Source organism: Colobus angolensis, unplaced genomic scaffold, assembly GCF_000951035.1.
Source record: "Colobus angolensis palliatus isolate OR3802 unplaced genomic scaffold, Cang.pa_1.0 Scaffold185, whole genome shotgun sequence".
NCBI lineage: Eukaryota > Metazoa > Chordata > Mammalia > Primates > Cercopithecidae > Colobus > Colobus angolensis.
Genome location: NW_012114988.1, coordinates 1884166 through 1912121, shown reverse-complemented (window position 1 = coordinate 1912121; position 27956 = coordinate 1884166). Strand labels below are relative to the sequence as shown.

General features: G+C 51.0%; 1 protein-coding gene across 4 annotated transcripts in view; it reads left to right on the top strand.

Annotated features, from left to right (window-relative positions):
• KAZN (kazrin, periplakin interacting protein) overlaps window positions 1-27956 on the top strand; it is a 538050-nt gene that overhangs the window by 370868 nt on the left and 139226 nt on the right. For 3 of the 4 annotated variants that reach the window (XM_011939915.1, XM_011939916.1, XM_011939917.1), the window contains one exon: window positions 8644-8835. In XM_011939915.1, the coding sequence (XP_011795305.1) occupies window positions 8644-8835 (192 nt within the window). Of the gene's footprint in view, window positions 1-1308; window positions 1319-8643; window positions 8836-27956 lie in introns of those variants that run through there. The other variant, XM_011939918.1, reaches the window with a different exon arrangement.

The window sequence follows — 27956 nt, the reverse complement described above, 5'->3', positions numbered from 1 at the left end:
TGTCTGTCTTAAAACTTTAACCCTCCAAGGGCAATATGATTCCTTATTTTTAGGACAGGCATCATCCCAGTGTACTAAAATCACATTTGGACCTGATTTGGCCCCAACTCAATAATAGCAAGAGTGGTGGCCAAGGGGGCACTCACAACCTAGTAGGTGCTGCTGGACCAGTGCACGGCAGGGCGGCCACAGAGCCCAGCAGACCTGGGCTTGATCCCGTGGCCTGCCAATGTCTGTGAGCCTCAGGCGGGGACCACCGCAGCCCTGCATGGGGTCATGAGATGAGGGTTGTCATCCAGCACATGGCATCCACCTGCTCAGGGGTGGCCGCAGCCATGGTCTCTGCAAGGCTTCATGGAGACAGTGGCAGGTCAATACAGAGCGCTTGTCACTTGGAAGTGACCTCCATTTGGCTGTGGTGGGTGTGGGACCATTCTCTAGGCATCCGATTTCTTTCCCACAGTGTGTGTGTGTGTGTGTGTGTGTGTGTGTGTGTGTGTGTGTGGCTCAAGCAAACACCCTGGTGTTTTCCTGGACACACAGACCCCTCGCTGTTCACAAAACCACCAAGATGGATGGGGCTTAGACCAGGATAACCTTTTCACGGGGGCCTGCTGGAGAATAGGAGGTTGGTTGGTTGTGTATCTGGATTTATTTTGTGGGGAGGGCTACAAAAATGAGTTTTTAATGGGAAATCTGAAATATGCTACTGCTATAGATTTTTTTTTCTTGGGGTATAATTCACATACAGTAAAATGCTCGGCTCTTAAGTGTACAGTTTGTGTTCAGTGAGTTTGCATGGCTGTTGATCAGGGCGTCCACCCCTGATGGTCAGCTGGGGACGGTCCCTCCAAGTCTGGACTCCACTCAGAGACCCCCAAGCTCTCTGCTTCCCTCATTCTCTAGACTTGATGATTCAGCCTTCAGCACGTTCATCTCTGCTGTTTCATCCACCCTTCCTGGGCTGGGGAAACCCGAAGGTCAGGGTTCTGCAGTTAGTGAGGCCAAGGTTTCCTTCCGGAAGATCAAGGAGGTTTGCCCTTTTCCGAAACGATCATGATGAGCTACATTTGACCCTCATGTAGAACCTTCCGGAGAGTTTCCACTGAGGTGATTGCTTTGTTTAATGTTTACCACAGGCCTGAGAGACTGGCCTTGGCTCCATTTTCAGATAAGAGATCAGAGGTTGCTTGTCCACAGGTCAAATAGCTGGGAAGTGGGGGAGCCAAGACTGAGCCCCAGCTGGCTGACCCCAAACCTGTGTGCCCACCTCAGCACTGCACTGCATGCCTCCCAAGAACACGGCATGGAGCACAGTGTTGGGTGGTGGGTGTGGGCAGAACAGTCCCTGCCCTCGTGGAATGGACAGGCTGGCTCCATGGCCATACTCTTCTCCAGGGGCTGTGCGGGGAGTGTCCCTAGTGGAGGGCCAGGACCGCCATGCACTGAGTGGCTGACTCACTCATACCCTGCTGAGGGGCATGCCTGCCTTCACCGGCATCTGCCAAGCCTGGTTGCCGCCTGGGCCCTGCTGGCTCAGGAAGCCCTTGTGTCACCCACAGACCTTGCTCCTCTCCTTTTGGAAGGTGATAGCGTGGCAGGTGAGGCTGGAAGTGCTGGAACCAGACCATCTGTGTCCAAACCCTGGCTCTGCTCTTCACCCTGTGTGACCTTGGCCAAGCCATTTAACTCCTCTGTGCCTCAACTTCCCCATCTATGAACTGTGGATGATGATAATAGGATCTGTTTCATGGAGTTACTGTGAGAATTAAACTAGTTAAGCAGGTAAAATACAGCAAAGCTTAGGGCATATAGTATGTGCTCAAGAAGTGTCAAGAAAGACGTAATTGTTATTATAATAAATAATACTCATAATATTATTGTTACTTAGACCTTTGGCTTTGGGAGGCTGGGTTTACAAACCTACAATTCACCCAGAGTCTTAGCGGTCCGAGAGGTTGCCTTCTGTTATAGGTGGCTGCTGTAGCTCTAGCCATTAAGTCCACTTTCCAGAAGTGGAGAAGGTGGAGAAAGGTGGAGAAAGAGGTAAAGCCCTATTTTTGTAAGGGTCGGTCCTCTTAAGGGACTTTTTTCTGCACCTCACTGGCCAGAAGTGTGTCACATGGACAACCCTAGCTGAAAGGGAAGCTGGAAAACAGCATTTTTAAAAAGTGGGACTCGTTGCTTTTGCAAACTAAAGGAGATGGGCTACAGAAGGGCAAGGGTCTGCCCCAGCTCCCTCTGCCACCTGGTATGGACCTTTCCTCTGAGTGGGTACCCCACACCCCCTTTCCCTTGGGGAGGAGGCCCCGGGGACCTGCGGCATGGCCTGCCTGCTGGTATCCTTGTCCCCCCGAGGGTCGCAACATTGGTAACAGTTGGCTTCCTGCGGCAGGAGGGCCACTGTTTCCCAGACAATGTTTACTTCCTGCTTCTATGGCCAAGAGAACTCTGCTAAGTCCATGGATTTTGGGCCCCTCTACTCAGAGGCCTGAGGGCACTGCGGTTCCCCAGCATCAGCAGAAAGGTACCCAATCAGTCTTTGGGGTTTTTTGTCCTTGGGCAAAGGCCAGGAAAGTTTTCTCCAGAAAGGATGACTCCTTCCTCAGTAGCTGTCTTGCCTTTGGCAAATGGTTTTCTCCTGTCATTGGTCACCAGCCTGAGCTGTACCAGATGCTTAACAAATACCATCTTCATCTCACACCCTCTAGCCCAGCGCCAACAGGAGAGCTTCATGCAGTCATGGCAGCGGTCTGGATCTGCACTGTCCCTTACCTTAGCTCCTAGCCACGTGGGTGCACTCGAAATGTGGCTGGAGAAACTGAATTTTTCATTTTAATTAATTTGTCCGTAAGATAGTCACCTGTGGCCGGGCGCGGTGGCTCACGCCTGTCATCCCAGCACTTTGGGAGGCCGAGGCGGGTGGATCACGAGGTCAGGAGCTCGAGACCATCCTGGCTAACACAGTGAAACCCCGTCTCTATTAAAAATACAAAAAATTAGCCGGGCGTGGTGGCGGGCGCCTGTAGTCCCAGCTACTCGGGAGGCTGAGGCAGGAAAATGGCGTGAACCCGGGAGGCGGAGCTTGCACGCACCACTGCACTCCAGCCTGTGAGAGACAGTGACTGGCCCAAGGTCACACAGCAACGTAACAGTTCCTCTGAGGAAGAAACGCAAGTCTTCCAACGGCAGCTTCTTTATTGTTTCTTCAGAAATGTGGTTAGTCCCGTCTGCAGAGGGGAAGATAAGTTGTGGACACAGTGCTCAGTGTGCCACGCACATGTAAGCACTTTACACGTGTCTTATTTATTCCCATCTCCCCTGTTTTACAGGTGAGGTCACCGAGGCCCAGGGAGAAGTGCCTCCTGGTGGCCCCAGAATGGGTAAATTGAGAGGCTGTGCTCTTGGCGCTTAGGCTGAGATTGCAGTCCCAGGATTGTCTCCACTCCTGGAAGAGTCTGGGGGATGCGAGACCTGGGCCTCCACACCCAGCTGGGGCAGGTGCAGTTAGCAAGCTCCGATAAGCCTCTCTCTTTCCATGGAGTTGTTTTTCCAGCCTGGTCTCCTAAGACTTGGCTCCTGCAGGTGCCGCACCTGGTGACCCGCCCTCGAGGCTCCCATCAGCTTATTCACAGCCTGACTGGAGGGGTGGGGCTTAGGCATCAGATAACAACTGTTAAGAAGGTGCGCGCAGGAAAAAAATCTGCCTTTGCCACTGTTAGCCAAAGAGAAAGGCACATGGCACCCAGCTCCATCTCACTCTCTGCTCTCATCTGAGTGCAGGGTGCAGAGAAGACCCTGGCAGATGCCCTTCCTGTGCCTGCCCCGCCTCCTTCCTGTGCAGTGCTCAGGCAAAGCCCGCTCCCCTGGTTGTCCCATTTCATGGTGTCAAAATCCCATGAGATGGGAGTAGCACTGCTGCAATAAAACACAAGACGCCCAGTTAAATTTAAATTTCAGATACGTGATGAATCAATTTTTCATATAGGTATGTTCCATACAGTAGTTGGGACATACACTGAAAATGATTTGTTGTTTATCTGAAATTCAAATCTAACTGTGCGTCTAGGGGTGTTTGTTTGGCATTACTTTGTTTTGTTTTGCTTACTCTGGCAACCCTAAGTGGGTGGCATCTGTGCAGCATACACGACAACGGAGACCCAGAGAAGTGACATGAGGCTTGTGCAAAGTGAAGACGAGGCCCTGGCCAGGCCTAGGTTTGAAGCCAAATGTCTTGGAATCCTTTGCCTCCTTCCTGGACAACAGTAAACAATCTTGGTGGCTTCCTTGGGTGGTTGGAGGAGACCCAGAAGTCACTGGAAAAAAAAAAAAAGAGAGACCCAGCATGGTGGCTTACACCTGTAATCCCAGCACTTTGGGAGGCCGAAGCAGGTGGATCACCTGAGGTCAGGAGTTCAAGACCAGCCTGGCCAACATGGTGAAACCCCGTCTCTACTAAAAATACAAAAAATTACCTGGGCATGGTGGTGGGCCTGTAGCCTATAATCCCAGCTACTTGGGAGGCTGAGGCAGGAGAATTGCTTGAACCTGGGAGGCAGAGGTTGTAGTGAGCCGAGATTGTACTGCCGCACTCCAGCCTGGGCAACAGGAGTGAAACTCCATCTCAAAAGAACAAAAAATTAAGCAAAAACAAACCTGCCTCTTCTACAAACAAACCTATGTGACAACGGACATACTCTTAGCAGTCATTCACACCTTATTGTGAAATAGACTCTTAGTGACAGTCGAGTAGGGAACAGGGGCCCTGGCAGGACGGAAGATTGTAGAGTATTGATCAAGAGGAGAAAATTCCAGCCTTGGCGACTGCTAGAGATAGTGAGCTGAGGCAGGAGCGCCGGGGGGTGGTTGGGGCCAAGCCTTTTATAATCTGACCTCTCCAGCCTTCCTCCCGTTCTTTCTCACCTGACATGCTTTTCCTGGTCACTCAGGACCCTCCAGCTTTGCAGATGCCTTTGCTCACACCACTTCCTCCTCCCCCAGTCGCATCCTCTAGGGTCCGTCTGGAATGCCACCAACTTCTCAAGGGTGTCTGAGTGCTCCGAGTACATGTGGCCCCTTCCGTCTTGTGTTTCTTTGTATGTGCATCTATTTGCTGGAGGCTTCTTGAGGCCAGGAGTCTTCTCTTCTCTTTCCTGGCCTGGAGTGTAGGTGGGCCCCAAATGTTTACCCAGAAAGAGGGCAGGGGTGTGGCCCCAAAAGCAAACCTCCTACTTAGGAGTTTTGCTAAGAGACTTGGACAGTTCCTGGGCTGCCTCCGTGGCACATGAGGTTTGGGGGTCCTTTGATGGTGGGATCCAGGAGCACTAACCTGAGAGTGGGGCCTGTCTGGCGCTTTCATCCCAGTGCCCCCATGCCCAGAGCCATGCGTGGTATGGGCAGGGACCTCTCCATGTTAGGTGGATGGAGGCGTTCGACAGATGTCACCGAGTGCCCCTGATGTGTCGCACAGACACAGTTTCCAGCACTCGAGACCCGATAGTGAAGGAGACAGGGCAGGATATGCGATCGGGCCCTGCTCTCGGATCCTGTGTCCACCGAGCACGCAGCTGGGGAGTGAGTGAGCCTCCATGTCGCTACGGGGTTTTGTCCGGGTTGACTGCTGTGCTGTTGACACTGGACAGGAGCGGAGCCGTTTTAGGTCTCTTGAGGCTGTGACAGTGAGGCTGAGACAGACTGACGGGAAGGAAACTGTGAAGAGGGGAGAGGAGCTCCCAGGCAGGTCACAGCTCTGCGGAGGCCCTGAAGTGCAGCGAGTCTAGCGCCTTCCAGAACCGAGAAAAGCCGGCAGCCTGAAGGAGGCCTCAGACAGGGCCGAAGAGGCAGCTAATATGCCGAGGAGCGTGGCGGGGAGGCTGTCGGGGCCAAGTGAGATGTGCCTTGCGCCTCAGAGGCGCCCTTGGGCTTCTGTGGGAAGGAAGGACTCAGGTTAGGAGGAGCTGGGAGGGCAAGGAGGTACCCTGGGAGGCCTCCTCTCCTTAGAGGGGTGGCGGGGCCCATCGTGGCCTCAGAAAGTGACGTGAGATGGACGAGGGAATAGGGACTGGAGTTGCCACCACCTTTTACCAAGGCGGCTGGTGGGAGAGAGGTGCTCCATCCTCAGGGCTCAGCCCTGCTCCCCCTCTGCCTGCCCCCTCTCCTGGACCTGGCTCTGCCCACTCAGCCTCGAGGCCAGTGGATCCCTAGGGAGTCCAGCAGGTTGTAATGCCTTAGAGATTGCCAGCAGGCACTGATGGCGAGGGTAGGGCATCTAGGAAGGAGCAGCACATGACCATTATTGCACCTTCTCTGTACATGGCATTCACGGAGCACTTCTATTATATGTACATGGGGTACTTCCTGTGTACATGGAGCACTTCTTATGTACATGGAGCACTTCCTATGTACCCAGGGCACTTCCTGTGTACATGGAGCATTTCCTTTATGAGGAGGGGCACTTCCAATGCCTCCAAGGAGCCTCACAGCCAATGAGGGTTAGACCTGTTTAACAGATGCAGTGTCCAAGGCTCAGCAGGGAGGGAGTTGCTCATCAGCCACCACATGCCTGGCTGGAGACCTGGTGACTCCAAAGCTGTGCCCCCAGCCATGCCCTTTCCATGACCCTCATGGGAGAGGACTGTGCACTGGACCTCCAGGGAGTACACATCCCCCTTTAGCAGCAGGGACGCTCCTGGCTCTACCTGCACATGTCCGGTCCAGCCAGGGCTGCCCTTGGCCCCTCCCCTGGTCCCTCTGTGATGTGGAATGGAGGGAAGGGGAAGTCAGTGTGGGGCGGGGAGGAGTCCGTGCAGAGGGTGGGATGGCCTGGTGGCCAGCGCAAGGCTGGTGAGTGCAGTGCCTTCGTCTGTTCATTCTCGAGGGTGGCCAGGTGCCAGGTGCTGTTCTAGGCACGAGGATGCGGCCATGGACAACACAGACTCAAGTTCCTGCCCTCCTGGGTCTTACAGCCAGCCTGTGGATAAACAGATCCACAGGGCATGACAGGCGCTGACGGCTACTGCGGAGAAAGAGCGAGGAGGAAGGAGGCCGGGGTGCAGGGCGGCAGGGTGCAGAGCGGTGGGGCAGAGTATGCTGAACTTCCACCATAGCGGTGATGGACACAGACAGCCCTGCACCCCCACCCGCCCCTGGAGCCCACAATGAGTTTGGGAAGGAGACAGATAAATAGAGCATCACACAGGGTGGTGAGAGAAGGCCCTTCCACGCAGGTGATGTGGAGTGGACGCTTGTGTCACAATGAGGAGGCAGCCACGGGAAGAACCAGGAAAGGGTGTTCAGGTGGAGGGCACTGCGGAGACGAAAGCGCTATGCTGGAAAGAGTGCGCATATTGTAGAGAGGGGGACGGGTGGCTGTAGGTGGGAAGAGAGAGAGGATGTAGGCAGAGGCCTGGCCCCAGCCAGGGCTGCCCTTGTCCCCTCCCCAGGTCCCTTTGTGATGTAAAATGAGGGAAGGAAGGGGAAGGCAGTGTGCGGAGGGTGGGGGTGGCCCAGTGGCCAGCACGAGGCTGGTGAGTGTGGTGCCTTCATCTGTTCATTCTCAAGGGGACCTGCTTAATGAATATTTCAGCGTGTCCTTCCACCGTCTCCTAAGTGAGGTTTGCTCCTTCTCTTAATGCGCTCTCCTAAGAGTTATGCAGAGGTATACATAGCCTGGTGCCTGTGCACAGCCTGATTGCCTCTAGCATCCCTTAGCAGTTCTGTTTTCACCGTTGCCCAGGTGAGCTGACCTGGGTGTGGGTGTGTCTATCTGCCCACAGCTGAGAAGCTGACAACACCTGGGTTGACATGGCTCTCACTCTGAGAGGGTGACATACCTTCTGGGTCCCTTCCAGCTCCCAGGGCCTGAGTGTTCTCCTTGGCCCCGTTTCTGGGGCCTCACTGTACGTAGGGTTGGATTTAAGTGCTACAGAAACCTCTGTCCACGGTGTCACCTTGTCACTGCTCATTAGACCCTATTTTCCTGCAGGACAGTCAGGTGCAAATGTGTAAGTTCTGTTTGTACACAGTGCTGAGCTCCTCAAGGTTATGTGTTTTGCAAAATGTGTTGAATATGCCTTTCTATGGCTGTTTCCCAAGCATGAGACTGGGAGTCCGGGCTGTGGAGTCAGCCAGGCCTTGGTTCAAATCCCAGCTCTGCTACGCACTAACTTTATGACCACCTGGAGTTACTTAATCTCTCTGGGCCTCGAGGTCCTAATTTGTAAAATGGGATTATGATGGTCCCTGCATCTGAAGGTTTTGGTGGCTTAAATGAGATAATGCATATGAAACTCAACTCAGCATGCTGTTGGCTCATGGTTATGATGCTCACTCCTAAGACCGTCGGCCACTGGAGTGGACATTCTGAGTGCAGGACAGCGGCAGTGGATTCCTCGGGAGTCGTCGTGGTGGGTGGGGGTCTCACTAGGTGTGCTCTGCAGACTGTGGGTGGGGCCTAAAATTGGCGCTGGGGCTCTTTGGAATAAGGCGGTGGTTTCGAAGGGTTCTCCTCCCTTCACATATGTAGGAAAGGCCCTGAATGCAGAGCAAACAGAAAAGCCAAAGCAACCTCAAACCATCCCCAGAAAACGCGAGTGAGCAGCAGCCGACGTTCCTGTCCTCTAACGCTGTGCCCTTCTCCCCTAGTGCTCCTGCGGGAAGAAGTGTCGCGGCTCCAGGAGGAAGTTCACCTTCTCCGGCAGATGAAGGAGATGTTGGCGAAGGACCTGGAGGAGTCGCAGGGCGGCAAGTCCTCCGAGGTCCTCTCGGCCACCGAGCTCAGGGTCCAGCTGGCCCAGAAGGAGCAGGAGCTAGCCAGAGCCAAAGAAGCCTTGCAGGGTAAGTGATGAGTCAGTGGCAGTTCCTTTGCTGGGGGCGCAGGCCCCAGGGATCTGGGGTCCTCCCCATGCAGGGGAAGTGATGCAGATGGACATAGGGGTCTCCCAGCACCCACCTCCAGCCACGGCTGCCCTGTCCCTTCTTCAAGTGGAATTCTGCATCTTGTGGGGTGGGTGCAGATGCCATTCCTTCCTCCAGTGTGACCATCACACATTGCCCATATGGCTGGATGTGAGGTGCCTCCCTCTGGGGTGCGATTAGTGGGTGGGCATCTTGGCTGGACCAGGATGCTGGCCCAGCAGCCGAGTCTCTCTTACCTGGCACCCTTGGGGTGCTTCGGTGCCTCCACTCAGAGCACAGTGTGGCTACACTGGTTTCTCTGCTGGAGGACATGTCTGTGTCCCATGTGTCCCTCTTGCTCAACGTGATGGGCTCTCCTGGGCCCAGAGGAAGGAGTTGGAAGATGACATGGTGTAGTGTCCGGGGGTCTCTTGAAGACAAGGACCACAGACCCGTAACTACCATGTGGCTGGTGTGTCTTCAGCCAGAAATTAATTTAGGAGATGAGGAAACCAGTGTCCACATGCTCAGCCTGGTTTCCCTGGAGGGACCCACATCCCTCTCTCCAGGGAGGCACCTGCCCACATTCTGTGGGGCTGGAGGAAGGGTCTCAGCTGGTGATTTGAGAAAGGTTGGAAGCCATCATGTAACCTGTCAGTGGACTCCACAGTGCTTGGAGAACTCAGGCATGAAACATCTGGGGAAAACATAGCCTTAGGGGTCTGCACTGATTCTCTTAAGCCCCCTCAGTGTTTTTGCTTCTTCTAGAAAAGACAAAGCTTTGCAACCTGCTTTCCACTTATCATTCACTAGAACAATGAATCCTCTTTAAAAATGTTGTTTCTGAAGCTAAAGCGGGTTTATTAATTAGGTTAATACCATGCTGCTATAACAAAGAGACCCCAAAACACAGAGGCTTAAAGAATCTGTTTCTTCCTTAACCACCCCCCAGTGAGCATTTGAGTCTGGTTGGGTGTATGTTTTCCCCTCGGTCCATGAGAGACCCCAGGGAAAGAGCCAGAATCGAGGCCCAGAGATTTGCCTTTGTAAGAGCTTGGTCGTGTGACCATTCTTAGATGCAGAGGGTTCTGGGAAATGGAGTTTCTAGCTGCGTGGCCTTGTCCCAGCTAGGACTCTAACAGGGTAAAAGGGAGAATGGATTTTGCTGGACAGTTAATTGGCTCAGTCAGAGCCAGTTCCCCGACAAAAGGTGTGATGTGGGCAGCAGGCCAAGAAGGCTATCTGTCCAGTACCCAGCTGACCATCCCCCGGAAAGCCTGGGAAGTCCTCAGTTGAGGGTGAGCTGGTATCCAGAGTGTCACAGCACTCTTGACAAATGTTCTTTTCAGCAGTACATGTTGCTCTCCAAGGCAGGTAGATGACCCTCTTCTTCTGGGGTCTTGTTTCTGGTGGGGCCATGGCGGCAGCGTTTTGGGTGGTCTTTTGAAGCTGCAGTGGACTTTGGGGAGCATTGTGGCCCAGCTGACATGGCATGCCTGGGAAGTCATTTTGCCAAGCAGGCACACTTTACCTCTATGCAGCCACCCGGCAATCTAGGCAGATCTGTGTGAGCCATCCTCCATGCCCAGTTTCCCAGGATCCTATAATATCCATTCTCCTTCATCAGGATGGAGACCCAAGTCTCGAGAATCTCCCACAAGCAAGTGATGCTGGGCCCAGGCTGTACAAGCTGTTGTCGTTTGGTCTTGTGAAGCTTTATCACGTAGTGGAGAGTACAGAGTGGCTCAGGAAGCAGCCAGATGCTGCTCAGTCACCTTTCCCACTCTGTGTCCCAGGGACAGAGACGCTGACCTCCACGTCTTTGACCAGCGACAGGATTTTCACCCCTATATGGTCTTCTGGACCTGCGAGGAAGAGAAAAACCTCACTTAGCGGTTCCTGGGCCTAGAGGGATGGGCTGGGGGTTAAGCAAAGGCTCACTTACACCACCATCCCCAGCTACTGGGATGTACAACCTAGCCTTTCCAAACCTCAGTTTCCTGATCTGAGTGATGGGACATTAACGGTGGCTTTGCAGGACGTTGTGAGAATGAAAGGAAATGCCTGGAAAGGTGATAGATAGTTCCCGCCGTTATGATAATGTACATCCTTCTCTCTTTAGCCCACAAGGCACAGAGCTGTACAGGCAATCTTTCCTAAGTCTGTGCTGTAAGATTTCTTATCCACCACCAAAGATCTTTAGCCTTGCCCAGGGATGCAGAGATCTACCCTTTGTAGGAATATTAATATAAGCAACAAGGACTTGTCAGTATTCATGAGAAGGAAGCTTTATTGAGCACCTACTGGGTGCCAACACCGTTCTAAGCACGTGACCTACCATTCACCTCAATCCTGCCAGGAGCTGGAAACCCCGTTTCTCAGGTGGAGACGCCTGAATGAGGTTCAGGGAAAGTAAATAACTTGACCAAGGTGACAGAGCCAATTAGCGGCAGAAGCAGAGCCTTCTTCCCGCTGCACAGACACGCCTCGTCTTCCCTCTGGGTGTGGTTACGGGGAAGGAAGTTGGCCCGGATGCGAGAGACAGAAGCCATTCTCACTTCAGTGGTGGTGACAGCAGACTCAAGTCAGATCTGGGCTTGAATCCCACCTCTACCACTTATTAGCTACGTGAGCTTGAATGCAGTCTTTTGTTTTTACTTGTTTATTTTACTTTAAGTTCTGGGATAAATGTGCAGAACGTGCAGGTTTGTTGCATAAGTGTACATGTGCCATGGTGGTTTGCTGCACCTATCAACTCGTCATCTAGGTTTTAAGCCCTGCATGCATTAGGTATTTGTCCTAATGCAATCCCTCCCCTTGCACCCACCACTCAACAGGCCCCAGTGTGTGATGTTCCCCTCCCTGTGTCCATGTGTTCTCATTGTTCAACTCCCACTTACGAGTGAGAACATGCAGTGTTTGGTTTTCTGTTCCTGTGATAGTTTGCTGAGAATGGTGATTTCCAGCTTCATCCATGTCCCTGCAAAAGACATGAATTCATTCTTTTTTTATGGTTGCATAGTATTCCATGAAGTATTATGCACCACATTTTCTTTATCTAGTCTGTCACTGATGGGCATTTGGGCTGGTTCCAAGTCTGTGCTATTGTAAATAGTGCTGCAATAAACATACGTGTACATGTGTCTTTATAGTAGAATGATTTATAATCCTTTGGGTATATATCCAGTAATGGGATGGCTGGGTCAAGTGGTATTTCTGGTTCTAGAGCTTGGATGCATTCTTTAACCTCCCTGTCCCATTATTCCTTTGCCGAGAGTAATAGGAACAATGCCTGTGTTTCTTATAATTGGGACTGATAAACAGTAGCTACTTCATAGGGTTGTTGTGAAGATTGAGGTAGAAAGTGCATGGCCTGGTGTGTAGTACCACTGGTGCCAATACTGAGATCTGCTTGGAGATGTTGTTTGTCTGATTCTCATGAGGGGTGGTCCAGACCTGAGAACCCCCCGAGCCCATCCAAGCTCAAGGTAGCAGCATTCCTGAAAGGCAGCGAGATGGGCACCTTCAGCCGCCACGAGCATCCTGCCTGGAATTCTACAAAGTCATAAATAAGCTGCTTCACCAGCCACAGCACATGGTGAGTAAATTGCAGACAGATGTGGGAGAAGGAGTCCAGGGCATGGAAAGGGATTTATATGCCTATAATGAGGAGAGGGGGAATAAACGCGCAAGCCGAGCAAGCAGCAGATGTTGGGCGACACTTGTTAACATCCAGTGTCCCTAACGTGGGAAAAAGCAAAGCCCCCAAAGACTTACCCCTGGCAGATTCCCTCTCCAACTAACTCCCCCACCATCTTGTGTTTGAATGAGACCTGAAATTTCTAGCATGTGAGAGGAATAGGAACTCAAGCAGGCACCCAAAACATCAGTCTGCGGTTACAACACAAAAGCAATGAAAAGAATCGTGTTTGGGAAGAACGGGGGCTTAGAAGATTCCTTTGTTTCTTTGGAAATGAGTGTGGGAAAGTTTGGTTTTGAATTTTGGTCTCATCATGAGCTTAAAGGCAGAAACCTGAATGATTGTTTAAGATATATATATATATATATTTTTTTTTTTTTTTTGAGACAGGGTCTCACTCTGTCATCCAGGCTTGGAGTGCTCTGGAGCAAATCTTAGCTCACTGCAACCTCTGCCTCCCGGGCTCAAATGAGCCTCCAGAGTAGCTGGAACTACAGGCACATACCACCATGCCTGGCTAATTTTTGTATTTTTTTGTAGAGATAGAGTCTTGCCATGTTGCTCAGTTTGGTCTCAGACTCCTGGGCTCAAGCGATCTGCCCGGGTCGGCTTTCCAAAGTGCTGAGATTACAGGCATGAGCCACCAAGCCCACCTCATCAATGATGTCATCTTATGTATATACTGGATGAGCCCTGCCTGGCACATGTGGTAAGCGTGTAGCCTGGGGGACCCCTTTGGGGTGTCTGTTGATTTCCTCAGGCCTCCTCAATTTCATGATTTCCCCGCGTATCAAGGCAGCACAGAAACAATAATAGTGAAAATTTGCTTCATTCCTTTTCAGATGTCTTAACAGCATGTCAAGTGTTTTGAGCGTGTTCCCACAACAATAAATACTCTTTGAAAACATAATTTTTAATGACTACATAATGTTCTACCAAATGGAGATACCATAATTTATTTAGCCGTTTCCCTATTATTAGACATTTAAGTTGTTTCTACTTTTTTTCTCTATCTGTCTTTTTGTTTGTGTTTTTGCCATTACAGAACACTGTCATAAAGATCCGTGTGTGGAAATCTGTTTATTTTCGTAAGACGCATTTCTTAAGCTTTTTGGTCTGAGGACCACTTTACACCTTTACAGAATTGATGACCCCCAAAGAGCTTTTGTTCATTTTTAATGAACAAAAGTAATGTTTTCAGACAGTATTAATGTTTTCAAAATTAAAACTAGAAAAAGGATGTAAATCTTCAGTAATTTATTTTAAAATCATCATAATAAATTCATTATATGTTAATATAAGTACAGTATCTTTTTCTTTTCTTTTCTTTTCTTTTTTTTTTTTGAGATAGTCTCACTCTGTCACCCAGGCTGGAGTGCAGGGGCATGATCTTGGCTCACTGCAACATCTGCCTTCTGGGTTTAAGTGATTCTCGTGCCTCAGCCTCCCAAGTAGCTGGGACTACAGGCACCTGCCACCACGCCCGGCTAATTTTTGTGTTTTTAGCAGAGACAGGATTTCACCGTGTTGCCCAGGTTGGTCTAAAACTCTTGACCTTAAGCAATCTGTCTGTCTTGGCCTCCCAAAGTGCTGGGATTACAGGCGTGAGATACCTTGCCCCACCAATACAGTTATCTTTTCATGAGAAGTAGCTGTACTTTCCCGAACAGATTTGAATGAGAAGAGCAGCACTGTTTTTTAAACATTTTTGTAAAACTCGCTGGTGTCTGGCTTCATAGCAGAGTGCTGAATTCTCATCTCTGCTCCGTCTGTCTAGTGGGATTGTTGTTTTGGTTGAAAATCTGGCGTACACAGTTTTGTATTAATAGTTGGAAAAGAAAGGATCATATTAATTGCCTTGTTAGATAATTGTGAGTGTTCTTTGATACCATGCTAAAACTCAGTGGTAGTTTCTTGAAGGTTCGTTGCAGTGCGTATCTGAAACCTAATCCTTTGTACTCTGCTACATTAAAATCCTCTGGTCTAATTTGCACTTTGAAATGGGTATTTTACCCTTTTTTTTTTTTTTTTTGAGACGGAGTCTTGCTGTGTCTCACCCAGGCTGGAGAATAGTGGTGCCATCTCGGCTCACTGCAACCTTCATCTCCTGGATTCAAACAATTCTCCTGTCTCAGCCCCCCAAGTAGCTGGGGCTACAGGCGTGTGCCACCACACCCAGCTAATTTTGTATTTTTAGTAGAGACTGGGTTTCACCGTGTTGGCCAGGCTGGTCTCAAACCCCTGACCTCAGATGATCATCTGACTCAGCCTCCCAAAGTGCTGGGATTGCAGGCATGAGCCACTGCACCCGGCTCCCGCATATATATTACTGGGGGAAAATGACTTGAACAAAGGCTAGAAGACTAGTCTGTACATGGAGGTGGGAAGGGACACCTGATGTTGAGGCTTTGCTTCAGGCAGATGGTGGGCGATGGTCACGGTGAACTCGACGGTCACACCAGAAGCTCAGGGACCTTGGAGCTTTTCAGCAGGAGTCACTATGTGAAGTGTGGTGTTTTAGGATGTCCCCATTTTCATTTCCTTCCCTCTCCCTCTCTTTGCAGCCTGGTCGCTGTCCTTCTGGTGCATGGTGGTGTGGTTACGTTTGTGTGGCTCCTAGATGTGCCGATGGTATCACCTCCCTTCTGTCCCCTCAAGGTCTCTGCATTTGTATTTTATTCTCCCCCAGCCTCCAGATTATCACTCTTCTGCCCTGTCCAGGTTCAGGCTCCGCATCCTCTAGGCAGCTTTCTGGACCAGCTTCCCTGCCCAATGGGCTCAGGGCCTGTCGTTGGCAGAATAATGATGTCCCCCTCTCCCAAAGATGTTCCCAGCCTAATTCCTGGGACTTGTGAATGAGTTAGGTCCCACGGCAAAGGGTAACGAAGGTTGCCAATCAGATGTCCCTGGGATGAGTCTCTGGTGGGCCCAGTGGATCACAAGAGTCCTTGAAAGTAGACAGGGAGGCAGAAGAGAGAATCAGAGGAGATGTGACCCAAGGAGCAGAGGCCCAGAGGGATTCAATGTGGGGCCTTGACACATTGTTGCTGGCTTTTAAGAGGTAGGAAGGGGCTGCAAGCCAAGGAGTGCAGGTGACCTCTAGAAGCTGGGAAAGGCAAGGAAACAGACTTGTCCTAGAGCCTCCAGAAGAAAGGCAGCCCTGCCAACACCAGGGTTTTAGCCCAGTGACACCCATTTTAGACCTGTGACCTCCAGAACTACTATAAGAAAATTCATTTGTATTAATTAATTTGTGTTATGTTAGGCTAGCAGTCCCCAACCTCTTGGGCACCAGGGATCAGTTTCATGGAAGACAATTTTTCCACAGACCAGGTTCCCAGAGTTGGGGGATGGTTTGGGGATGATTCCAGTGCATTACATGCATTACATTTCTTGTGCACTTTATTTCTATTATTATTACATTGTAATATATAATGAAATAATTATACAATTCACCCTAATGTAGAATCAGTGGGAGCCCTGAGCTTGTTTTCCTGCAACTAGGTGGTCCCATCTAGGGGTGATGGGAGACAGTGACAGATCATCAGGCATTCGATTCTCATAAGGAGCTCACAACCTAGATCCCTCACATGCAGAGTTCACAAGAGGGTTCACGCTCCTATGAGAATCTAATGCCATCGCTGCTGATCAGACAGGAGGTGGAGCTCAGGCAGTAATGTGAGCGCTGGGGAGCAGCTGTAAATACAGATGAAACTTCACTCACTCGCTCCTCACCTCCTGCTGTGCAGCCTGCTTCCTAAGAGGCCAGGGACCAGTACCAGTCCATGGCATGGGGCTTGGGGACCCCATGTGAAGCCACTGCATTGTGTCACTTTGTTACAACAAGAATAGGAAACGAACCAGGCCCTCTCTTTCCCTGGACTTGGCAGCCCTAGACACTGCCCTGTCTCAGGGCTTAGGACATGTGAGGGTCATCTGTTTCCTTTAGAGACCCCTGCAGGGCACACAGCAGCCAGCACAGGGCAGGTGGAGTTGGCTGACACTGACTGAGTGTGGAGGAGAAGAAAGGATACAGAATTTCCTCTCCTTACTGGAAAGACTAAGGTCTGTGGGAACCTTTTCCCTGCCACAGAGTGAGTCACCTGCCTTACACTGAGCTCCTGGAAGAAACACAACTTTATTATTTGATTTGCTCATTCACCAAATGTTCCCTGAAAACTTCCCTACACCAGAGCCTATGCCAATGCCTGTGGTTCAGAGCATTCCAGGACCTGCTCAAGAGTCTAGAGACATGCCTGAAACCTACGACCCACTCAGTGTATGTTACTTGAATCCTGTTTTTCCAAGTGGCCAACCAGGCCCATAGAGGAGAGTCTATCCCATAGGCGTTCCTGCTTCAAGGAGTTCTAGGCTGCAAAGACTGTCTTAAGCCCAGCAGGGTCGGTGGGGCTGGGGGACTAAAGTTCCCAGCAGGTGCAGCCATGTCCTGGCTGCCTTTGCACATGTCACCAGGCCTGCAGACAGTGGGGTAGTAGGTGGCCTGAGAGGCTGTTGAATAGAACGATGTGTCATCCGTGCTGGGGCGGCCATGCCCACTTGCTTTCTTAGACACACATCCTTGTCACCACAGCTCTGTGTGGGTTTGAAAAGCTCCTTGATGTTTCCTGTGTCCCTTCCCACATCCGCACTCCATTCTTAGTCTCATTCCTTCCATCAAAGACGTGTTCATCTTCTGTGCAGTTTATCACGCGGGATTGAATGTGTATGTTCCTCTTCGGTGATTCATCTGCTTGAAGCTACTGCTGTTTCTTTAGCCTGGTGGCTTTCGGGGCTGCTGCATGGGGCCCACCCTGAGCCAGCCCCTCGGTCCCACAGCCCTGACGTAGAAGACTCTTCACTGGTAAATCTCGGAACTCAGTGGAAGCTTCCAAAAAGTTTAACTCTACAGACAGAATGTCTTCCTAACATACTACCGGCTGCTTTTAAATATTGCTAAGAGATTCCCCTTAAAGGCTACTTAGACTCCACATTTTGATCCGGTTGATAATAATTGATGGTCAGGTGGAAGAAGTGCCCAGGCTCTGTTGTTCTGTTATAGCTGTCACTGGACTTGCTTTCAGCACCCTAACCCTGGCTGCTTCAGAGGGCAGCTGGATTCCTTAAAAAAACCCATGCCCTAATGCACAAGTACTTTCTATTTTATTTTATTTTTCGTGGGGGGACAGAGTCTCACTCTATCACCTAGGCTGGAGTGCAGTGACATGATCTTGGCTCACTGCAACCTCTACCTCCTGGGTTCAAGCGATTCTCCTGCCTCAGCCTCCTGAGTAGCTGGAATGACAGTCGCCCGCCACCACGCCCAGCTGATTTTTGCATTTTTAGTAGAGACAGGGTTTCACCATGTTGGCCAGGCTGGTCTTGAACTCCTGACTTCAAGTGATCCACCCGCCTTGGCCTCCCAAAGTGCTGGGATTATAGGCATGAGCCACCGCGCCCAGCCCACAAGTACTTTTTAAAAATAATTAATCATCATCATCATTTAATTTGAGAGTAGTTTGAGGTTTACAGAAAAGTTGCAAAGATAGTACAAAGCATTGCTGTATACCCAGTTTCCCCGTTAAGATCCTTGCACAAGTGCCTTAAAGCCATCGCTTGTCATGCTTGCTGATATCTCATTGGCCAAAGCAAGCCACCTGACCAAGCCCTGTATCACGTGGGCGGGACTCTGCAAGGCCAGGCTCCTCGGCAGCCCCGTGACTCACAGTCCAACACAGAGATCCTTTTAAGTAGAATCATTTCCAGAACCCGCCCTAGAGTCTGGGTTTCTGGTGACTGACAGTCTACATATTGCAACAAACTTTGTCCCCTTTGCTTTTTATGCAGTAGACTTTTTTGCACCCGAGGAACTGGTGTCCTGGTCCTCATGTGGGGTTTTTAGCACTAACTCCATGACCCTCTGGGAGTTGGGCAGGCAGCCAGGACAGCGCCTTCCCACAGGCGTCCCTGTCCGCCACACAGCCTCCTTAACATGTGCCCTTTCCGGCGTCTGCTTCAACACTTGGATCAGCTTCTTAGTAGATTCCGTGATGTCTTAAGGTTCTAATTATGGACATCTCCCATTTATCCTGAGAACAACGGAAAGGCTGGTCTGTTTGCAAATGCACAGACACCCTCTAGCACTCACCCACGCCCATCTGATGCTTGTTTTGGAAACATTTACCAGAGCTCAACTCTTCCGTGTTCTGGGGAGGGGAGGTTAAGCCCATTTTGTAGTTGGGAAGACTGAGGTGTGAACACATACTGCATCGCTTTGGGGTGATAATCATTTCGGCTAGCATGTATTTAGCCCTCGGAATTTGCCAGGCACTCTCTTCATTCGTTTGCCTGTGTGAGTCATCAATCCTCCCAACAGCCCTTGTTTGATGGGTAGTGTTTGTTACCCTCAGTTTCCCCATCTATAAAATGAGGATGAGAGAGGTTAAGAAATTCTTCCGGCAGGATGTGGTGACTCACGCCTATAATCCCAGCACTTTGAGAGGCCAAGGCAGGCGGATCATGAGGTCAGGAGTTTGAGACCACCCTGACCAATGTGGTAAAACCCTGTCTCTACTAAAAATACAAAAATTAGCCAAGCGTGGTGGCACGTGCCTGTAATCCCAGCTACTCAGGAGGCTGAGGCAGGAGAATTGCTTGAATCCGGGAGGCAGAGGTTGTGGTGGGCCAAGATTGTGCCACAGCACTCCAGCCTAGGCGACAAAGCAAGACTCTGTCTCAAAAAGAAAAGAAAAGAAATTCTTCTACGGCCTTCTAGTTAGTAGGTTTTGGAGCCAAAGCTTGATCCCTAGTGAGTCTGTTTTCCAAACTGAAGATGTCTTTCAGAGGCCCCCCCTTCCCTAGAGACACCAGGAGTGTTTTGGTTTTTTTTTTTTTTTAGATGGAGTCTCACTCTTGCCCAGGCTGGAATGCAGTGGCTCGGTCTTGGCTCACTGCAAGCTCCACCTCCCAGGTTCACGCCATTCGGTACCAGGAATTTTAATGCATTTTCGGCCTTTGCTCTGGAAATGGTCCCAGGGAAGAAAGGCTGCAAGTTTGCTGTCTTGGCCACACCAGACAGAAGTTTTGCTTCTTGCCTCCTCCCAGTCTCATCCTCCTTCCCCCTGCAGTGCATTGAGCACACTCCAGCCCCTGGAAATGCCAGTGGTCTCGGCTTCAGCAGAGGCTGTCTTTACGGTAGGAGCAGAGGCTGCACACTCTGATCCTTAGCTTTTAATTAATCCACCCCTCCCCTGCCCCTTCCCAGGAAAGGTCAGAGATGGATTCCGCAGAGTGAGGAGAGGACTTGGTGTTCGTCAAGCCAGGCTCTCCAAATGCCTTTCAGAAGACCTTGCCCAAGACCCCATTAAGTTTTGCTTGGAGCATGGCCTCCATCACTGTGCAGGTCTTTGTGCCTACCTGGCCATGACAGAGTCAGGACAAGACCTTGAAAATGTGGCAAGAAAATGAAAGCCATGCTGGCCTCCATCCCAGGAGAAGAACTTTGGTGTGAGCAGGGGAGGGTCATCTTCAGAGGCGGCCTCAGAGGCAGTGCAGGGCACTCTTGCTCTGCGGCGTCTGAGCTTGGCTCAGTTGAGCACAGGTCCAAGGTGGCTGTGGACACAGGGTCAAGTCTGACACAGGCCTTGACCCTGATCCACCTCATCCCTGCTTGGTTCCCAGGGGAATGTGCTCCTGACCTCAGACAGGGAACTTTTTTTTTTTTGAGATGGAGTCCCACTCTTGTTGCCCAGGCTGGAGTGCAGTGGCACAATCTCAGCTCACTGCAACCTCTGCCTCCCAAGTTCCCGCGATTCTCCTGCCTCAGCCTCCCGAGTAGCTGGGATTACAGGCACCTGCCACCACACCTGGCTAATTTTTGTATTTTTAGTAGAGACAGAGTTTTACCATGTTGGCCAGACTGGTCTCAAACTCCTGACCTCAAGTGATTCATCCCCTGTGGCCTCCCAAAGTGCTGGGATTACAGACGGGAGCCACTGGGCCCAGCCGTGAGCTCTTTTTGTAGAGCAGCCCCTGCTCATGGTCAGTCAGCAAAAGAGGTAGCAGGGCTTTGGGGTCCTGAATCCAACACAGGAGAGGGGGTGTGGGGAACAGGGACTGCGGTTTCACTCAGATTTAGCAAAACGTATCAAGCACCTCCCAGAGCCGGCCCTATCCTGAGCATGCCATAAGCCTTCTCTTCACATTATCCCCAGAACACCCCACGACATAGATGGGGTCACCCTGCCTTTACAGTTGGGGAAACTGAGGCTCCAAGATCATACAGCATGTGAGTCTCAGCATTTGGATTTGAAGCTCTGTGTCTGACACAGATCCTTCACTGCTGCACCACTGCTGGTTTTCCATAAGTGGACATCGTTTTAATGTTACTAAAATATTACTAGAATCCCACTCATTATTCAACAAATACTTGTTGAAGTCCTGTTGTTTGCCAGGCTTTGTTCTGGGCACTCGGGGTATATCTGTGGGCAGAATTGGCAAAGATCCTTTCTTGTGGAGGTTACATTCTAGAAGGGTGCACCAGTCACTACTGCTGCATAACAAACTGCCTGTAAATCTTAGTGGCGTAAAGCAACCACCATTTTTCTTACATTTCATGATCTTGTGAATCAGGGATTTTGCAGGGCTCAGCTAGGTGATTCTTAGGTTCTCTATGGTATCAGTGGGGGCCCTTCCATGCTATTCCTCTGGACGACCCAGGATGGCTTCACTCACATATCTGGTGCCATGGCAGGATGGCTGGGCTCAGCTGGGTCCGGCAACCACGTGCGCATTTGCAGCGCCTTCAGCATAGTAGTCAGACTTTCTTCATGGAAGCTCAGGGCTCCCACAGAGAGGGCTCCAGGAAACCAAGTGCAAGCTGCCAGGCTTCTTATGACCTAGTCTCAGGAGTCACTTAGCATCACTTCCGCCACTTTCCGTTGGTGACAGGCCGGCCAGACCCCACACTATAAAAGGCATGTGGCATGGGAGATACATTTGTGTTCAACTTTGCAAAAATACCATCTGCCAGGGAGGGAAGGGAGAAAGCAAACAAACAATATAGCAAAAAGTAAATCCTATGCTGTTTTAGGGGATTGTAAGTACCATGGGGAAATGAAGATTTTAAAATAGGGTAAGATCAGACCCAGCTGCTCCACTCCTGAGTGTTTACTCACCTAGGAAATATACATCCATATGAAGACTTATACATACATGGTTTTAGCAGCTTATTTGTAATAGCCAAAAACTGGAATCGACCCAAAGGCTCATCAACAGATAAAAAAATAAACACACTGGTAATATTGTGCAATGGAATCCTACTCAGTAACAAAGCATATACATATGTTATATGTATCCAGTTTGTGGATACATATAACAACATAAAGAGATCTCAATTCTACTGAGTGACAGAGTGCAGGGGAAAAATGTATATACGATATGGTTCCATTTAAGGAGACTAGAAAATGCGTGCTAATCTACAGGGACAGAAAGCTCCTGTAGGAACGTGGGCTTATTGCAGAAGGTAGGCAGAAACTGGGTGATGGATATTTTCACTGTCTTGATTGTGGTGATGGTTTTGCGGGTGTGTACATATGTCAGAGCATGTCACATGGCACACAGTAAATATGTATGGTTTATTGTATTTTATCTAAAACCAATAAAGCTGTTTTTAGAAGAGGCTAAGGTGGATTTGGAATCCTACGGATAGAGCATTGTAGGGCGAGGAGCATTTCAGAACCCTGTAAGCCACATCAGTGGGGTAGCCTCTGGCTTTGCCTTCTTTCTCCGTGTGCTAGCCTTAGCAGGTCACAGAAGGGACCCGGCCCCAGATGGGCAGAGTCCTCAGAGTCAGGCGGACCGTGCCAGCCAGCTCCTAGGTGAGGGAAAGAGCGGAGAGTCTGCAAAGTCCCAGCATGCAGTGCTCCTGTCCTCGCGTTCCAGAAACAGGCAGAGACCAGTGAAGTCCAAAGCTGGATGTGCTGTGACTTGAGCTCCCGCCCAACTTTTTAAATAGCTCTGACCACCTGGGCCAGCCAGAGGCTGAGACATAAGCTGCTGGTAGCCAGGAAGGCTGGACAGGCCTTCATGCCTAGAGCCTGATGTGGGGGCAGGACGAAAGGCATTTTTCTTGGCACCCAGCTAAAAATTCAGACCAGCTTAGAGAGGAATGTTCTAATTCAGCTTAGGGCCTGGTGCTATGGCTGAGAAAAGACCAAGGGTAAAATTCAATATCTCCATGAATATAATATTTTTACAAATAATCTTTAGATTCAAAGTATATATAATTAATAGAGTTTTTATATATTTATGGAATATGTTTATAGTCCAGGCATGCATGGAATATAAATTCCACACATTTCCTCCCAGCAGCCCTGCGAGTTGTTTTTCCCATTTTGCGCACGAAAAGATTGAGGCCCAGAAACCTGACCTACTGGGAGGTGGAAATTAAAGCAAAGAAAGTGGCGGGGCGCGGTGGCTTGAGCGCCTGTAATCCCAGCACTTTGGGAGGCCGAGATGGGCGGATCACGAGGTCAGGAGATCAAGACCATTCTGGCTAACACGGTGAAACCCCCATCTCTACTAAAAAGGCAAAAAAATTAGCTGGATGCAGTGGTGGGCGCCTGTAGTCCCAGCTACTGGGGAGGCTGAGGCAGCAGAAAGGTGTGAACCTGGGAGGCGGAGCTTGCAGTGAGCCGAGATTGCGCCACTGCACTCCAGCCTGGGCGACTGAGCGAGACTCTGTTTCAGAAACAAGAAAAAAGCAAAGAAAGTACACTCAGCTCTCAGACCTGCATGGTGAGCCTGCACACTGCACAGCCCCACAGAGAACCTGCTGCTGTTGGTTTTGGACATGACTAACAGTTTATTTTGTTTTTTATTTATTTATTTATTTGAGACAGTCTCATTCCTATCACCCAGGCTGGAGTGCAGTAGCACAGTCTCGGCTCACTGCAGCCTCGACTCCCTGGACTCAGGTGATTCTCCCACCTCAGCCTCCTGAGCAGCTGGGACTACAGGTGTGTGCCACCATGCCTAGCTAATTTTTTGTGTTTTTGTTAGCAATGGCATCTCGCCATGTTGCCCAAGCTGGTCTCGAACTCCTGGACTCAAGTGATCCACCTGCCTTGGCATCTCAAAGTGCTGGCATTGAAGGCATGAGCCACCACACTTTGCAGCAGGTTTTTTTGTGTGCTGAAAGAACAGCATGTCATCAGGCCATGCCTACTGTGGAGGCCAGCCACTCTTGCCCCGGCTACAAGAAGGATTGCAGGAGTTAGGCCTGAGTGCTCACCTGGCAGCAATGACCTTGGCAGCCGCTGAATTCGGGAGGAATTGCTCACTCACAGGCTCTGGACCATGACGACCCAGAACATGGTTCAGACTCAGGCCCTTCTGGCAGAGCACATTGCCCGAGGGAAGAAAGTGGTCTTAGCATGAACCCATGGGTTCCAGCAGAAATGCGTGAGCCGGAGGAGCCCACGCTGCCCAGCCCCAGAGGAGGCCGGGAGGTGCTTCTTGGCTGGTTTGGCTTCTTAGCTGCCCTGTGACAAGGCCCAACCAGATGGGCATTGGCCGTCCTGGGACGTGGACTCTCCTCCCTCCCCCTGGGTGCCCAGCACTGGGCTGAAGAACACACGGCAGGGTGCTCAAAACCTGAGTTCTAGGCTGGGTGCAGTGGCTCACGCCTGTAATCCCAGCACTTTGGGAGCCGTGGTGAGCGGATCACGAGGTCAGGAGTTGGAGACCAGTCTGGCCAATATGGTGAAACTCTGTCTCTACTAAAAATACAAAAAAATTAACCAGGTGTGTTGGCGGGTGCCTGTAATCCCAGCTACTTGGGAGGCTGAGGCAGGAGAATCACATGAACCCGGGAGGCAGAGGCTGCAGTGAGCCAAGATCACACCATTGCACTCCAGCCTGGGCGACAGTGTAAGACTCCATCTCAAATTGAAAAAAAAGAAAAGAAAGGGCTCTGATGAAGGTGTAGGACTGAAGAGGCCATGGAATCCTCAGGACGGTGATTCCCCTGGGAGGGACTGTGATTTCCCACTTGGGGCTGGAGGCCCCGGGGATCAGGACCTGACTCTGTCTGTCCCTGTCCTTCAGCCATGGAATTCCTCCTGTCCCCGCAGCTGGGGAGTAAGCAAGGCTGAGAAAAGAGGGATGTAGCAGGGACAAGACGCTGGTCAGGCCCTCAGGGTGGCACCGGGTAGGTGCTCAGGGAGTGGGTGAGGAGCTGAGGGAGTACTCACACCCTCAGGTACGTACCCTTGGTTCTGTCCCGGATTCTGGAAGGTCCATGTGCCCCGACCCTGCCTTTCTGGTCGTGTGGCCTGTCAGCCCTCCTGAGCACTGACCTGTGTCTCCCCATTGTATGGCCACCAGAGCCACCTGTGGAATGTACCTCTGCGGTGAGTGTCACGCTCTGCTGCCTCTGAGTCAGCTGGAGAATTTGTGTGCCTGCCGAGGTCGGCAATGGGTGGCATCCGTGGAGAGAGAGGGAGGGCACACCCCTTTTTTCTTCCCCGTAGGTCGGGTGACTGCAGATTGTGGGAGACTCACTTCCTTCAGGTGCAGAATGGACTGCGACGGCCCTGGGTGGTGCCCAGGGGACAGGTCCACCAGGTGACTCTGGCCAGCTCTGCCCACCAAGCCAAGCAGTTTTCTGGTGGGAGCTCCTCGCCTCTCGCCCACTGGCCTGAGCAGGGCTGACTGTTGGCTCTTGTCTCTTAAGCCTTGCACCTGCTGTGGGGTGCACAGGTGCACATCTTTTTTTTTTTTTTTTTTTTAGATGGAGTTTCGCTCTTGTTGCCCAGGCTGGAGTACAGTGGCGCGATCTCGGCTCACCACAACCTCCACCTTCTGGGTTCAAGCGATTCTCCTGCCTCGGCCTCCCGAGTAGCTGGGATTACAGGCGTACACCACCACGCCCAGCTATAGGGTACATGTATTGAGGGCAGAGTTTCTGATCCAGGCGAACACTGTCTCCCCGTGGCCTTCCTTGCCTCCTCCCATTCTGAGCTAGGGCTGGTTCTTGCTAAAGACCTCTTTTTTCCCTTGGGCACACGCTTGCTGGCAGGGCCTGAATCAGAGCCTTTCTAGATCTTCGTGGCTCAGACGGGTGAGCAACTTCAGCACCCCGGCCTTTTCGAGCTGCCGAGGACAGTGGATGTGGTTTGGGAGCAGTGCTCTTAACAGATCTGTTAGAACCCCTGGGACCGGATGAAGAGCAGAGTCCGGCTGGCTGTGTTCTGCAGAGCATCTGGATTGTCAGAAGCATCCGGCAGCTTGAGGGATGTGATGGTGGGGAGGACGGTCGACGTGTGGTCACGTTGATGGGACTGTTGTATCCTTCTTCAGATGAGAAGGTGGTCAACACCAGGCCCCATCTTTTACCTTTTTGGGGATCTTCCAGACCCACCTGGGAAGCCCCTGAGGCAGTCTTCGTCTTTGTTCGTTTCTCGTCATCTGATAGAGGTTCTTCTTCCCACTCTTCTGGAAATTCAGGTCCCCACCTCTGGGCTGCAGGGGACAGTTTCTTGTTGGTCACTACTGGCCGCTGAGCGCACCTAAGGCTCTGTGTGATATGGGGGCTGAGTGTGTGGATGTGGTCTTACTCTCCTGGAAGACGGGGGGCTTTGCCAGGCAGAGGCAGGCTTTCTGAGCTACTCCTAGAAGAGGGGTCCGATGCCTGGGCATAGCCTCCTCTGTTGCTATTCAGAGTCTGTTAGGAGTAAACAGGAAAGACAGTGAATAATTTGGGGATAGGAGGTACAGGAAGAGGGCTGTGGGAGGGAGGTTTTAGTTTTTTTTTTTATTTGAGACGGAGTCTTGCTCTGTCACCCAGGCTGGAGTGCAATGGGACAATCTTGGCTCACTGCAACCTCCGCCTCAGCCTCCTGAGCAGCTGGGATTACAGGCGCCTGCCACCACGCCCAGCTAATTTTTGTATTTTTAGTACAGACGGGGTTCACCATGTTGGCCAGGCTGGTCTCGAACTCCTAATCTCAGGTGATCCACCCGCCTCGGCCTCCTAAGGTGCTGGAATTACAGGTGTGAGCCACCGCGCCCGGCCTGAGGTTTTTGTCTCTGCTATGTTATGTTCTCCATGGAAGCCAGGCAGAGACCTTCCCCCAGCAGAGATTTCCCTGTGTGAACTAAGCAGTTGGGAAAAACACAGGGAAGGGAAGGGGTCTGCTGTGGTTCTGGGTTCAGCCCAAGTTCTCCGGAAAGAAATGAAACATGGAAGGCAGCCGTTCTTGACAACACCTGCCATGCACTGTCAACCAGAAGAGCAAACAGTAGCCTCTGTAGCCCTTCCCCACCATCCTGCAAGATCTTTTTATTCTCCCTAAGCTCAGCTAGGTCACATGACTTACCCTTGCGAATGTGGTCAGCAGGTGGTGAAGTCACCACTCGCTCTGGGGCCCCAAGTCTGGTCTCTTCTGTGCCCCCCTCCAAGTCTCCCTAAAGAAAGGACAGGCCAGGTACGGTGGCTCACGCCTGTAATCCCAGCATTTTGGGAGGCCAAGGCGAGCGGATCACGAGGTCAAGAGTTCAAGACCAGCCTGACCAACATAGTGAAACCCCATCTCTACTAAAAATGCAAAAATCAGCTGGGTGTGGTGGTGGGCCCCATTAATCCCAGCTACTCAGGAGGCTGAGGCAGAAGAATTGCTTGAACTCAGGAGGCAGAGGTTGCAGTGAGACAAGATTGCACCACTGCCTTCCAGTCTGGGAGACAGAGGGAGACTTTGTCTCAGAAAAAAAAAAAAAGTAAGGACAAATATGAAGTGAGCCCAGCAGTGTTGGGCCCTGCAGTCAATTGATCGTGAACTATTCCTGAGGCCTTGCTGTGTCCTGGAGCTGTGGGTCCCTCTCCCCGCAGTGCATCTGGTTTTTTTCTGGAATTCAAGCAGGTGGCTCAGAGGCCACCACATGCAAAGCCCATCCTTGGGGGCAAAGGCTTCCAAGGACGGGGAGGCCCCTGTGGGGTTGAGTGGGTAAGCTCAGGGGAAGGGGCCCTGAGGACTTGCGGGGAGACAGTAATGATGTGCTAGATATTGGAATTAATGTTCCTGAGTTCAAATCCTGCCTCCACTTGAGCTTGGGCAAGTTGCTGAACTTCTCTGTCCCCATTGGAACTACAGGATTATAATAGTACCTACCACTTGGTTGTGAAGATTAAATGAGCTGATTCGTAGAAAGAGGTTAGAACAGTAAGTACCTATTTATTTTTTATTTTTAAAATGTATTTATTTTTGAGACAGAGTCTTGCTCTGTTGCCCAGGCTGGAGTATAATGGTGCAGTCTCGGCTCATTGCAACCTCCGCCTCCTGGATTTAATCAGTCCTCCTGTCTC